Raw genomic sequence first — 15,481 nt, forward strand, 5'->3', positions numbered from 1 at the left:
TGGAAAGGCCTGGGTATAGGATAAGAACCATTGGTAACCACCAGCAAGACACTAAAGGCGAGGATAGTAAGCCGTCTTGTAAACTTGAATTCTTTTCCAGTGAGTCACCCGTCTGGCACGACTCCTGGAAACTGCCCTCCAAGTTACTAAATGGATTCCCACCCTCATGAAATAAAACAGTATTCCGCAGTGTTAATTCTTCTTTGAGTCAATCAATGTCTAATGAATTTGAACTTAGCCTTCTGCTTGGAGATTTAAGCCTCTTTGCCCAGGTTTCATGCTCCCTCCAGGGAATATCCGAAATAGGGGCCATTGGGGTGAGAGACGGTAGGTCAAAAGATCCCATAGTAGCCACCCCATTTTCCGGGGCAGCCACAGGTTCCTTATCAGAAGCATCCCCAGAAGGATGATTTTGTTGAAGAGTGATATTCAATCTATTCCATAGTGGGTTTCGTGCCTCTATGGATAACAGGCCATTGGCCAAGTCAGGAGTTGCTAATACTAGCTCACTGTGTCCACATGGCCTATCTTGCCTATGTGAAGTTTTGCGAAGATAACATCTGAATGAATAATGGAGGCACAATTCCTGACATGTCTAATCCAATGAAAAGCCTTATACGTTAACGACAGGATGTCTTCATACAAATTTGATACTAATTTCAGAACGTTACACATATATATTGAATTACCACATTTAGGATTATGATTTTTCCCTGTGCGTTGCCTAGTGGGAATGTTCTGTGGATCTCCAGTGTAGGAGCTAGACTGTGGGAAACGGTTACTAGAGCTGGGTTCTCTAGAAGTTTACATAGGACCCAAAAGTTGGCCTGCACTAGACAATAGTTTTTCAGCCCCCAGGTCAGATGCCTTGATCTCTTGCTTTAGGTCTACAATTAAATTAACCACGTCTGCCTGGAAATTTTCACCCATAGACTGACTACCAGACATTCGTAAATTGGAATCCGGGCAACTTTCCTCTATATTTAGATCAAGGCCTCCTAAAACAGAAGAACAATTTGAACAGGGTATGTCATGGACTGTATTACTTCCATCAGCAACACCCATGTCTACCATTTGGGTAAGGTCTTTACTGGGAGCCACTAGTTTGACTACACCATCCAACCCCGCTTTAGGTACCAGGATTGGGGCAAGGTCCATGGAGCCCACTGCAGTGGGCCTTTTTGATGCTCTAGTTTAAAAAAAGGATGAAAGGGAGACACTGGTTGGTTCTTTGGAAGCTCAACTCTCCTTCCCATTTAACAGCGATTTCACATCCTCAATTAAGGTATCAATCTCATCGGTAGCGCAATTTGTTAGTCTTTTTGAATTTTTTTGGGGCTTAGGAATTTTAGATAATATGGCTGCCATCGCAGGACTACCTTGCGCTTTGCGCTTTCCCATCTTATAGATGTTATCAAAAAAGCCGGTGAGTATATGAAAAAACTGTTGAAAAATTGAAGAGGAAAGCGTCTACCTTGAAGCCAAGAGATGTGGCCCACCCCGGGCTCTTCCGGTCAACGGGCGATGCGGGGGGGCCACGACGCGCATTATAGCGCTCGCGCCTTTGGCTCTGCCCCCTTCCTGGTCCAGTTGTGGGAAGCCGAGTCCCCTGGCAGGCAGCACAATCAGAGCAGAGAGATCCCCGCATTGCGGTGGGGGGGCGTGAAACGCTTTGGAGCGCTCATGCTTTTGGCCCTGCCCCCTTCCTGGTCCTGTGAGTTGTGGGACGCCGAGTCCCCTGGCAGGCAGCACAATCAGAGCAGAGAGATCCCCGCGTTGCGGGGGGCGTGACACGCTTTGTAGCGCTCGTGCCTTTGGGTCATCCCCATTCCTGGTCCGGCGAGTTGTGGGACGCCAAGTCTTCTGACAGGCAGCACAATCAGAGCAGAGACAACCCCATGTTGCTGGGGGTAAGATGCGCTTTGTAGAGCTCGCACCTTTGGCTCCACCCCCTTCCTGGTCCGGTGAGTTGTGGGACACCGAGTCCCCTGGCAGCCAGCACAATCAGAGCAGAGAGACCCACTCAATTTAACTCCACCTACGTTCCCAGGGAAGTAACCTCCTGCTGATAATGGCTACAGACTGGTCTAGGACTTCTTCATTTAGCTGTGGTAGTACCACAAGCACACCATTCTCTGATGCTTCAGTCTGCACGACAAACTCCTTGTCCGGCGCCTTCAGCACGGGTGCCATGCATGTGGCTACCTTCAGGGCAACAAAGGCTGTTTGGCAAGCCTCAGTCCAGATCACCTTTTTAGGTTGCTTGTTGGAGGTTAACTCATCAAGGAAGCAACAATAGTGTCATACACCTTTACAAACCTTCAATAGTATCCTGTGAGACCTAAAAAGGCTCTTACCTCAGTCTGGGTCTTGGGGGGGTTTCCAAGCCAGAATTCTGCCAATCTTTGGTTGTAGGGGTGCCACCTGGCCACTCCCGAACTAGTGTCCCAAGTACACCACAGAGCCCTGCCCTTTTTGGGACTCACCCGCCTTAATACTGAGGCCTGCCTTCTGCAGAGCCTCCAACACTTTGCAGAAGTGCTGCAAGTGTCCCTCCCAGCTGGAGCTAAACACAGCAATGTCATCCAAGTAGGCTGCACTGAAGTCCTTCAACCCTCTCCTTTGCCCCCTCAGTCACAGCAATGTGCCAATACCCAGACGTTAGATCAAACATGCTGAGAAACTTGGAAGCTCCCAACGGATCAATGAGCTCATCAGCTCGGGGGGTGGGTGCGCGTCTGTCTTCGTGATGGCATTCAGTACACGGTAGTCCACACAGAATCTGAGTCCTGGAGTGGCACCGGGGGCAGCAGCCCTTTGGACCAAGACCACTGGACTGGAATATGGGCTACTAATGAATTAAATAACCCCAAGGGCCAACAATTTGGATACCTCATCCTTAATGTTAGTCCTGACCTTCTCAGTCACCCTGTATATTTTATGGTGTACACAAATGTGTACACAAATGATTGACCCCCTGGGATCACGGAAAATAATGAGGCAAACTGTCCCAACACCTGGTGACAGTCCCTCTGTTGCTCTGGGGTCAGTGAGGGGGAGAGGTTCACACCCTCCAAAGACCCATCTTTGTTCTTAACAGACAGGAGGTCATGAAGAGGCTCACTCTTTTCCTTTATCCCATTATCTGTTTGGGGAGCATTGTCAGTTCAGAGCTCTCAAAGTGAGGCTTGAGGCGGTTCACATGCAGAACCCACAAAGGGTTCCTGGAAGTCAGCAAGTTCACCGGATAGGACTCTTGTGCTCCACCACCTCAAAAGGCCCAGTCCACTTGTCGTGGAGAGCCCGAGACTCCACTGGGACCATTACTGACACTTTCTGGCCAGGCTGAAACTCAAACAGCGTGGTACTCTGATCACACCAGCGTTTCATGTCTTCCTGGCTTGCTTCCAGGTTCTCCTGAGTGCACTTCCTGAAGCAGGTTTCTGGTTCTTAAAAGCCAGCATGAAGCTAAATACATGTGGGGGGTCTTGCTGTAGGACTTCTCCAAGTCTTTCCTAACTAGACTCAGAGTACCTCTCACAGGGTGTCCATACAACAATTCAAAGGGGCTAAAACCAAGTCCCTTTTGTGGCACCTCCCTGCAGGCAAACAGAGGGCATGGCAAAAGGACTTCCCACTTACGCCTCAGGGGCCTAGACAGGCCATTCTCATGCCCTTCAAAGTGCGGTTGAATCTCTCAACCAGACCATTTCCTTGGGGGTAGTAAGGAGTGGTGAACTTGTAGGTCACCCCACACTCCTTCCACAGAGACTTCATGTAAGCAGATATGAGGTTGGTACCCCTGTCAGCTACTACCTCCTTGGGGAACCCCATGAGGGTCAATTGATTGATCTAAAAGGGATCGCTTCTTGGTACCAGGTGTCATGGTCCACCAAGACCAGAATAAACCTGTTGCCCATGGCTGTCTTGGGATCCAGAGGCCCCCAAATGTCATACTCACCATTTCAAAGGGAGTGCTGATTACAGGAAAAGGTTGGAGGGGAGCCGTACATTTCCCCTCACTTTTGCCACTTGCTTGACAAGTCTGACAAGACCTACAGTGTGCATCAGAGTGCCTGCGCATTTGGGACCAGTAAAAGTGGGTGACAAGCCTTTCAAAGGTCTTGTCCTGTCCCATATGACCAGATAAAGGCACAACATGAGCCAGACCCAGTAGGTGGGCTCTGAAGCACTGAGGTACCACCAGCACACGGGCTGCCCCAGGCTCAGCAACCTTAGGCTCGCTATACAAGAGGCTAGCCTCCCAATAAATCAAGTGTGAACCACACTCCTTGCCAGATGCCTGGTCTGCAGCCCACTGCCGCAAACCTTCCAGAGTAGGGCGTGTTTTCTGTTTCTCACAGTATTCTTCCCTGGTGGGACCCCCTTCCTGCTGCCACTCAGTCAGCTCGGGCACCTCCCCCAGGTCAGCCACCTGATCCTCTGTAGGCTCCGGGGCGTCCCCCTTTTGTTCAGCCTCCTCCCGGACCGTGGGAACTTCTGGGTTGAGTTTCCCATGCCTCTTGCCCTTTCTCCTTCTGTTAGGCATCTGGGCCACACCTTCAGGCTCCAGGGACTCCTGATAACCCTGACAGACTGCCATTGGCCGGTTGGACACAAACACACATCCAGGCAGACCCAACATCTCCAAGTGAGACCAACGTTCCACCTCCTTCCAAGGGGAATCCTCCGGGTCATTGCCAAGCAGGCAATTCACAGGCATGGTTGGACTTAGAGCTGCTCTCAAGGCACCTGAGAGCCCCGCCCCCATTCAAAGGGAGCCTGTGCCACTTTGCACAGGCAATCAGAGTTGTAGACTGCAACTACATGGTGAAGTGCATGGGGAACTACCTGCTCTTCAGACACAAGGTGACTCCTCACAGTAGTCACACTGACCCGTGTGTCTCTCAGAGCCTCTACCCTCTGTCCATTAATGGTTACCCCCTGCCTGTATTTCTTAGTGTTTTCAGGCACGAGGGTCCTCTGGACCATCTCACTGTCCCTTAGTGAGACAAGGGTCATCTGTGCTGGCTCCCGCCCACCTGGAACCAACTCCTTCCCAAGAGCTACACTGGCCAAACCCTGTGACTGAGCACCAATGGGTGCCTGTGTCCCCTTGGAACATTTGGGGTCCTCCTCATGTGACCTATCTGATCATATGCATTACACTTGTGGGGACCCCTCTCTGCAGGTTTTCCTGTAAAGACTCATGGTTTCTTTTTTAACTGGGGGCTGGGAAGCTTTACCCTGGGAGCTAGGTTGGGGCCCTTTAGAGAACTCCCCTTCCCCCACTTCTTCAGATGGGGACCCTGCCCACCCTTGGAGGAGTCTCCCCCATACCTCTTTTGGACCCTGGTGCTTTACCACCAGTCCGCTTCCAGAGCAAGCTTCCTGGGGTCAGTCAGCTTGCTGTCAATTACGTGCTGGTGCAGCTCTGCAAAACAAAAACTATACAAATGCTCCCAAGCAATTAAATTGTACAGCCCCTCATAAGTTGTCATCTTACTGCCCTTCACCCAACCATCCAGTAACCTCCAAAAAGAGTCAACACATTCTAACCAGGTTTGGGATTTTTTATTTTTGTTTAAACTTACCCTTCTACTCCTCAGGGGTGAGAACATATCTTGTGAGTAGAGAATCCTTCATGATAGTGTAAGTGAGTACCTGAGGATCCCCTAAGGTTGTCCAAGTGTCCCTCCCCTCTACCTTGAAGTGCTTCCACAGGGACCATGTTCATGTGGAGAGCTGATCCATACCCCTTGAAGCACAGATAGATGTCATCCTCCCTCTTGTAATCCTTCACCAGGCCTTTAGGAATGTGCACGCTCCTCTCAGGCTGTACTGAGGTACTGCTGACACCATCTCTGCTAGACTGCCTCCTCTGATCCAGCGCCCTCAATGCCTTTGTGCAGCTCCTCCTTCCTGGCAGAGCTCTTGATTGGGCAGACAATATCCTTACAAAACTGCTTCAGTTGAGCAACTGTGTATTCCTCAAGTGTCTTCAACTCAAAAACAGCCTTAATAGCCACAGCTGGTGTATCCCCAGATTGAGACATGTTGGTGAGTACTCAAAAAATACAAAGTTCCAAAAGTAGTCCAGAGAGTTCCCAAGAGACGTTCAAAATCACAAAAAAATAGAAGCAAGGTGCAAGTGGTGCATCAAAATGTTCCCTGCACAGCTCCTGTGCATGGATTTCCACCTTGATTCTACCAGCTTCACCTTTCAAGGGCCCAGGGACTGGATAGGGTACCACTTGGCAGGGCAGGAGTCTCAGCAGAGAGTCCAAGTGCTGTCAGAGAAAGTCTTTGATGGTCCTGAGTCTTCAAAACAGGAGGCAAGCTCAGTCCAAGCCCTTGGAGACACTTCACAAGCAGGAATATACCACAAAGACGAAACTTTGTCCTCTTTCAGGCAGAGGCAGCAACTGCAGGCCAACCTAGCAATTCACAGTTACAGGTAAAGGGGCAGTATTCCACCTTCAGCTCTTCTCCTTGGCAGAGATTCCTCTTCGTTCTAGAAGTAATCTGAAAATCTGAGGTTTTGGGTCCACTACGTATACCCCTTTCTGCCTTTGAAGTAGGCAAACTTCAAAGGAAAGTCTCTGTTGTTCACAAGATCCTTGTCCAGGCCTGGCTCCAGACACACACCAGGGGTTGGAGATTGCAATGTGTGAGTACAGGCACAGCCCATTCAGGTGTAAGACCACTCCTCGCTCCACTCTAGCCCAGAGGCCTATGAGGATATACAGGCTACACCCCAGCTCCCTTTGTGTCACTTTCTACTGGAGATTCACAAACAGCCCAACTGTCAGTCTGACCCAGACATGGAATACACAAGCAGGCGGAGTCACAGAATGGTTTAAGCAAGAAAATGCCCACTTTCCAAAAGTGGCATTTTCAAACTGACAATCTAAAAAACAACTTTACCAAAAGGTGTATTTTTAAATTGTGAATTCAGAGATCATAAACTCCATTTCTCCATCTGCTCCCAAAGGGTAACTGCACTTAAAGAATATTTAAAGGCAGTCCCCATGTTAACCTATGAGAGACATAGGCCTTGCAACAGTGAAAAATTAATTTGGCAGTATTTCAATGTTAGGAAGTGTAAAACACATCAGTACATGTCCCATCTTTACCATACACTGCACCCTGTCCATTGTGCTACCTATGGCCTTCCTTAGGGGTTCCTACATGTACAAAAAGGGAAGGTTTGGGCCTGGCAAGTGGGTACACTTGCAATGTCGAGTTGGCAGTTTAAAACTGCACACACAGACACTGCAGTGGCAAGTCTGAGCCATGTTTATAGGGCTGTTCATGTGGATGGCATAATCAGTGCTGCAGGCCCACTAGTAGCATTTGATGACCAGGCCCTGTGCACCTCCAGTGCACTTTACTAGGGACTTAGTAGTAAATCAAATGTGCCATTCATGGATAAACCAATCACACATACAATGTACACAGGGAGCACTTGCGCTTTAGCACTGGTCAGCAGTTGTGAAGTGCCCAGAGTACCAAAACAGCAAAAACAAGGTCCAGCACAGTCAAAACAGGAAGCAGAAGCAAAAAAGACAGGGGAGACTATGTCAAGGACGCCAAGTCTAACATTCCCATTTTTCCCTATGTAAGGCTTAGAATTTCAGTAAGGAAGACTTTTATGAGTTCCATGGTATTGTTGTCTTCGCCATCTATATTCATGTTGTTCACTGTAACATTGACACAGCTGTCGAGATGTTCAAAGTCTTTGCTGTATCTTTAGCCTACCTGGTCTATATCTCATCTCAGCAAGGTCTGCGCTCCAATCAGGACATGGCAAACCTACAGGAAATCTGATTAAAGGTCCTCACTTCATTCCTTCTTTATACTGTACAGGATCTGCTAATGGTCACCTTTGGTCAAGTGGACCATGTTTCATTGATTTGCAACCAACACTTTGTTTGCTTCCTTATGCTAATGTCCTATCTTTGTATGTCCTTTTGGAACAGGTTTTTTTTATGACACTGATTTCACAAGCACTAGGTCCCCACTGTAACCAAGAGTTGCCTCTCAGGGTGAACTTCCTACCACGGACTTGATGTTGAGAAGGTTTTTCAGGCTATTTAATGCTTTAATAATCTGCTAATGTGAAACACTGAAGCTCATCTATGTGACTTTTAACCTTTATAACTGTGGTTTGCAGGCATCTCATGTTTTGTCTCTACAGCCAAATTGACAGTCATGTTCCTCATCCTGTCCTTTTACAGTCTATGTTCTGTCAGGTTTCCATTTCTGAGGTCTAGCCAGCAACTGGAGCTATATTGAATAGTTTGTGTATGCCCTTGGAAGCTATATGCGAATCACCCCTTTTATGTTATTTCACAGGTTGGCTTCATATAGACTCCTCAAGTGCCAACCTCTGGAGCATCTCCAAGGTTCACTGTTTTTTCTCAGATTAACCTCCATTGTTCCATTGCATCTTTGGCCTCTTACTGTCTACAGAGGGGTAATTTTGTATACTAGCTCTCTTCTGCACACTCACCTCCTCTCCAGACTCGATTCTCATGTCTCCCCGCACCTCTCACATCCATTTGGGATCCTCATTGTCAGTAAAGCAGCAAGGCCAGGCCTAGATATTCAGGGCCTGTATTTCTCTATTTGGCCTTCAGAACTTGAGGAGCCCTTTTTGACCATGGTATCCTTAGTTCTCTTGTTCATGGAGCTCCGTCCACTCTATTCATTGGTGCCAGACCACTTCTCTATGCTTTACTGCCGTTCTATTAGGTGTGCAGTTAACATTTTATGAGGTACTCGATGTACTCTCTTTTGGGTATGGATGGAGCCTCATGGAGCCTCATTTTCTTAGTCAAAGCCTTTCACCTTTCTTGTTGGCATGCTTACATATCTGGAAGTACTGAGACAGGTGAGCGTATACAGCATGGGTCCGACGTGCAACCTTATCAATTTGCAAAATCGGTCAAAAATTGCGCACCAACTTTTTGGGAATTTTAAATAATTTGGTGAACATTTCCAAACCATAGTGAGTCATAATTCTACCTACCTCATCAACATTCATGAAGTAGATCGTAAATTATTTCTCTCTGTGTTTGGATGCCATCACAGCGATGGTGGCCTGCTGTGGTTGACAGACCACCATATCAAACGGTCAGCTTTTTTTCTAAAGTGCACTCTATTTTAATTTAAGGAAAAAGGGCTGCGTCTAAAAATGGTCCTGTGGATTACTGCCCACTCTCCAATAAATTCCTTTTAACTTTCACAAAGGGAAGGGGAGGTGCCAAGGGGATGCTAAGGGGAGTATAACGTGCATTGATTTCAGATGTCATTTGTGATGTAATACCTAAGGACATAAACAGTGAATCACAGTGGTGCAACTTATACTTATGTAAATCGCAGCAACAGATGTCTACAAGTTTGAACCTTAATTTCTCTCAAACAGCTTGACAGAATTACACCAAATCACAAAAGCACACTTTCTGAATAAAGCACTAGCTTTCGCCAAATTTGGTGTAATTATTGTCAGCTGTTTTTCTTGTATCTTCCTCTAATTGTCCTAAGAAAAATGCATGGGCAAAAAGTGTTTTGGGACCCACCCCTTGTTCTTAGCCCCTGCTTGATAGATCACCCCAAAACGAGGAAGGAGCTGAGGTTGTGTAACTTTTTTTGGGAAAAGGATTGGCAAACAGCTCCAAATTTATAAGCAAAACAAAAAAAGATTTTCGTACATATATGTCAATTGGACAATCAATGTGTAAACCAATCACAAAAATGCACCAATGACAAACTCAAGGCCTCTGCAAACTCTACTGACTTCTGTGCCTATTTACTGAACCACCGCATGCCACACTCATCCTATGCCATTCTTGCCTTTGGAGTCCTTTGTGTTATACATATTCTTTGTCCAGACAGATTATGTCAAGTTACCTCACAGTTTTGTGACATTTAAAGAGTGGCACAAATACACTGGCCTCATCAGGAGCCAGACTCGCGATGGCGGTTGGACCACAGCGAAAGCAGCGGTCCGACCGCCATATTATGACCGTGGCAGAGCTGCCACGGTCCGACCGCCGGCACCTTAAGGTTGCCGCCAGTCGACAGCTTGGCAGTGCCAGCGGTCTTAATTGGCCGGGGCAGCACTGCAAGCAGGGCTGCCCTCCGGAATTACAAGTCCCCTTTCTGCCAGCCTTTGCATATTGGTCGGATCGCCATGCTTAGGCTAGCAGAGAGGGGGCATCTAGGGCCCCATGGGGGCCCCTGTTCTGCACATGCACTTGTCAATGGCAGTGCAGGGGCCCCCATTGATAGCCCCATTGCACTTTTCAGTGCCCAAATTAGAGCAGTGAAAAGCGCAACGGGTGCGGTCGCATCCGACGCACCGCAACTTTGCCCCCATCTCAATTTCGAGCCAGCATCAATGTTGTGGTGAGTCACCGGCTGGGCCGGCAGGCGGAAACTCTGTTTCCACCCAGCAGCCCAGTGGGAAACTCGTAATAGGGCCTGCAGAGGGACAGCTGCATAGGCGGTCACCCCGACAGGAGACTTTGGCGGGCGGTGGAATGAGCCCCTTGTGTATTACAATGTAAGCTTTAGGGTGTTTGTTAAGTAAAACAATGTTAAAGCAATTATTCTGAATTATAGGCGCTATAGCATTTGTATTATTTCTTAGCCTTGCTTAATGGCAAGTAGAATTTATACGCTAAAACATGTACGTAGCACATCCTCACGTTAGGAAACTGAAAGGTTTTAGTAAACTGATTGTAAAAAAAAACACAGTATAAAAACGTTTATACTCACAGCCATGAGGAGCTTTAGAATGTCGACATTATGCATAAAAACCTGAGCAGCCATCTTGGTTTTCTCTGTTGGAAGAGAGCAACTAAGGTTTTGAAATATGGCTTGATCTTCTGATGAGTTGAATTTAGCATAGGTTGCTAGCTCTGAGGTGTTGCAGAAAATGCCTGCAAGTGACATATTGATCGTAGACATGATGACCTGCAAGAAAAAAAACATAATTCTGAATTTTATTTAATAGGCACATGGTATGCTAATCACGTCCCTAGTACAGTTGCCTTAGCACTTAAACCAGTCAAGTTGTCATTGAGACTTTTTAACAGAATTTTTTTACCAATAACTTATTTCCTCCAATTATATCCCTATGAGAGAATTCTCAACTGGTATGAAAGCCTTATTGATCAGGGACTGATCTTAAGAGAACACATGATGGTTGAGTGCCTTTCTGAGTAAAGGTTTCTTGTTGCCCCTGTCCACAGAATATAATGGTCATTCAGGCACTTGGATCTGCGGCGATTTGGTCACCAAGCAACACAGGCATTCTGTTCTGTTTCACTGCCAGTGCCAGACCACTGAAAACCACTAGCATTCTGAAATCTCTGTGCTCTGGGTGCAGATCGTGTATACACACGAGAGAGTAATGCCGGGAAGGATTTTTGGCACAGACCTTAAGGTGCTTATGAGATCTCTGTATCCTGTATAGGGCTATGGATGAAATGTGTTCTCTTTAGGAAGATAATACCTGCAACCATCAACAATTTTGAAACTGATATAAGGGGCATATTTATACTCTATTTGTGCCATATTTGCATCATTTTTTTACGCAAATTCGGTGCAAAACTAACTCCATATTTATATTTTGACGTTAGACACGATATTGGAGTTTGCACCATTTTGTAGATGCATGAACCTAACTTGCGTCAATGAGATGCAAGGTAGGGGTTCCCATCTAAAAATGGTGGTAACCTCACAGCCCCGTATTTATCCCCAGTGCTAAATGACGCACAAGTGGGAGGAGGGGCTAAATAATGGTGCAAAGATTGCTTTGCACCATTATTTAACACCTGGGTCAGACCAGGTGTTAGGGGACCTGTGGATCCATTTCCATGGTTAAACACCACGGAATGGGTCCAAAGGAGACCTCCTAATGCCCCAGGAACACCCTCACCCACACCAGAGGGACACCGGAGGATGGGGGACCCCATGCTACGTAAGTAGAGTAAGTATAGGTAAGTATTTTTTTTTAATTAAAGTGCCATTGAGGCCCCAACTTGGGGCACCCTGCTGGCCATTGGGGTGGTGGGCATAACTCCTGTCTTTTCTAAGAAAGGAGTCATGTGGTATGGATGGTTTTGCAACAGAATAAAAGTATAAATCTGCCACAAAGTGTGAATTGTAGCTCAAAAGATTTTTATTTTTTTCACTTTTTATGAAACTGTTTAAGCATTTATTGATTACAAATTAAGGATTCAAAAAAATGAGTGGCAGAGCCTCCTCGTTGTCGATACACACTGGTGTAGGGAAGGGTGTCAGTTGAGGGAGTCCTTGGAATCGAGGAGTAAATCAAATAGAGATAATGAATGGTGAATTAACTGATAAAAGATACATTTTGTAATTAAAGAGCACCCACTGTTTTCTGCAATTCTTATCTGGGCAATAAGTATGTATTCTATGAGACAGAAGAAAGTGACAGCAAGGAGACTATAAAAAGTGAGTCAATTTTCTCCATGTAGTACCATGCTTCGTGGAAACTTAGGGGCATATTTATACTCTGCTTGCGCCGAATGTGCGTAAAAAATGTTGACGCACATTCGGCGCAAACCCTGCCCCATATTTATACTTTGACGCCCAACCCCGCGGACGTCAAAATCCCACCATGTGCGTCATTTTTTCTAAGGGGGAACCTGCCTCCCGTTAATGATATGCAAGGTAGGCGTTCCCTTCCAAAAAAAAATGACTTTAAGGCCTGTGCGCCTTATTTATACTCTGGCGTCATTTGACGCACAGGAGGGGGTGGGTCTTAAAAAACGGCGCACAGCTTGAGGGCGCCGTTTTTTAACGCCTTGGTCAGGGCAGGCGTTAAGGGACCTGTGGGCTCGGAAGGAACCCAGAGGTGCCCTCCCCTGCCCCCAGGGACACCCCCTGCTACCCTTGCCCACCCCAGGAGGACATCCAAGTATGGAGGGACCCATCCCAGGGAAGTTGAGGTAAGTTGGGGTAAGGATTTTTGTTTAGTTTTTTTTAAGTGGCTTAGGGGAGCCAGATTTGCCCCCCCCCTACATGCCACTATGCCCAATGACCATGCCCAGGGGACAGAAGTCCCTGGGCATGGCCATTGGGCAAGGGGGCATGACTCCTGCCTTTGCTAAGACAGGAGTCATGTCAATGGAGGTTGGGCATAAAAAAAAAATAGCGCAAGTCCGGTTTGAGGCCTGATTTTTGCCTCAGACCTGACGTGCACCATTTTGTGACGCACAACCCCCATTTTCTCATACGCCGGCGCTGCCTGCTGTGAGTCATTTTTTTTGACGCAGCCAGTCTGCAGCACCGGCTATCATCATTCCATAAATAAGGCGCCCGCATGGTGCGTTGGAATGGCGTTAGCCGGCGCTAAATATTTTGACGCACAACTGCGCAGTTGTGCGTTAAAAACTATAGATATGTCCCTAAGTGTTTAGCAAATTTCTGACATTGTGCTATGTTTGGGCTACTTTAGGTGAGATTTGTGCTACATTTGGGCTCTTTTTTCTCTGTTAGCCATCTTGGGAGACTTATTGTTATGAAGGTCCCTAATCTCCACATTTTTTGCAGTATCCTAAGTAAAAAATGCTTTCAGTTTTCCACTTTGATTCCATCAAGATGACCGTCAGATGTGCCTCAATTTTGATTGGCATAAATTCAGAATGTATCACTCTAGTTGCTCATTAGAATACTGTAGTAAACTACTGATCACCAACCAGCGAGTTTACTGGCAGTCTGCTGCTGGTGTTGAAAGTGCATGTTTTGGTCTACAGGTCAAATTTTTTTATTGAAATAAAAGAGGAAGATATTTGAGAGCTCACTTAAAACAAGTCCTAATTTTTGTTTCAAAAGCGCTAACCATGATTTCTATGAAAAAATGAAACCATGGATTTTGTTCCTCTAAATTAAATGATCTAGGTTTTACCAGTTTGATTCAATCAAGATGGCTTCATATGTGCCACACTTTTGTCATAAGTAAGACTGTTAACATTCTAGTTGTTCTTTAGAACACCCTGGGAGGCTGCACAAGGGAATCAAATGACAAGCTGCTCCTATTGGAAGTACAACAGGAAGATATTTCAGAACTCACTTAAAACATGTCCTCATTTTCTTCTTTCTACAGCACTAACCATGATTGCTATGACAAAATAAACTCCCTCATTTTGTTCCTTTGTAGATAAAATGTATTAAGGTTTACCAGTATGATTCAATCAAGATGGCTTCAGGTGTGCCAGACGTTTGTCATAATTAGGACTATTGGCTCTCTAGTTGTTCTTGAGAGCACTCGTGGAGGATGCAGTAGAACACAAGAGCATCAACTGACAGTCTGGCTGCTCCTATTGGAAGTCCATGTTTTACTGAGAATGCCAGACTTCATTCTCATATATCTGAGAAAGATAATGTGAATTTACAGAATATTTGCTCTCATTTTAGCATCTGGAGCACCATCAAAAACCTCTAGGGGAAAATCATGAGAAAACAGTTTTCCCTCAAACATGATTAATGAAATCACAGTAGAAGACTTTTTCACGGGATAAAATCACCTTAGCAACAAATGATTTATATTGTAACTAAAATATCTTCTCACCCTTTATACGTTCTCCTTTTTGTGACCCTCAAAGCCTACCATTCACTACAATGCATTTCAGTGGGGTGCTATCATGTAGGGGTCAGAAGATGGGTGCCATCACTTTCTGGTTGAAGTGCTGACAGCCAATCAGATCTCACCATGAGATCTGTGCATAGGCTCCGCCCGAATATACACATTTATTTTTCCTTTAATATCTCAAAAACTACTGAACAGATTTATACCAAATAACAAAAAGGGCTCTTTCTGAACCAGGAGTGACCTTCCTGCCCAATTTGGTGTAATTCAGTATAGCGGTTCGGGTTGCAGTTGTGTCTAAAATATCTATGGGAATTAACATGGGAAGCATACTTTTTATGACCCCCATTTATCTTGGCCCCCACTTGAAGGATTTATCCAAAAACTTTCTGTGCACAACAAGTCTCAACAAGAAACTTTTTGGGGGAAAATTTCATCAAGATTCGTCAAATTGCGCAAAGAGTATACCAAGTCAAAAATAATATATATATATATATTACCTCCTGTCATGTCACCAGTAGATAGTTATTGTTAGTGCCCCAAGGTAACTATAACTCACGCCCTCACCATGCTGAGTTCATTACTCTGCATATTACATCACAGATGACATCTTCTATGGCATCATTGATAATATCTCTGCAACATTTGCAATAAAACGATGAATGAGAAAACTCTGCATGGCGGGGGTGCGAGTCATAGTTACCTTAGGGCCCAAGTTATAGTTAATTGAAATACCGCTAACTATACCAGCTGAATTTCTATGGTTTTATGACGTAAATTCAAAACCTAACTATAACGTCTCTGTAATCTTTGTTTTTTTTCAGTGAAATATATATATATATATATATATAT

The 15,481-nt window shown here is 45.8% G+C and overlaps 1 protein-coding gene across 3 annotated transcripts in view; it reads right to left on the reverse strand.

Annotated features, from left to right (window-relative positions):
* LOC138299526 (phospholipid-transporting ATPase ABCA1-like) overlaps nt 1-15,481 on the reverse strand; it is a 2,649,159-nt gene that overhangs the window by 2,219,481 nt on the left and 414,197 nt on the right. For all 3 annotated transcript variants that reach the window (XM_069237840.1, XM_069237822.1, XM_069237830.1), the window contains exon 7: nt 10,786-10,983. In XM_069237840.1, coding sequence (XP_069093941.1) covers nt 10,786-10,983 — 198 coding nt within the window. The remainder of the gene's footprint in view (nt 1-10,785; nt 10,984-15,481) is intronic.

The sequence above is a fragment of the Pleurodeles waltl genome, chromosome 1_2, assembly GCF_031143425.1.
Source record: "Pleurodeles waltl isolate 20211129_DDA chromosome 1_2, aPleWal1.hap1.20221129, whole genome shotgun sequence".
In the NCBI taxonomy this organism is placed as follows: Eukaryota; Metazoa; Chordata; class Amphibia; order Caudata; family Salamandridae; genus Pleurodeles; species Pleurodeles waltl.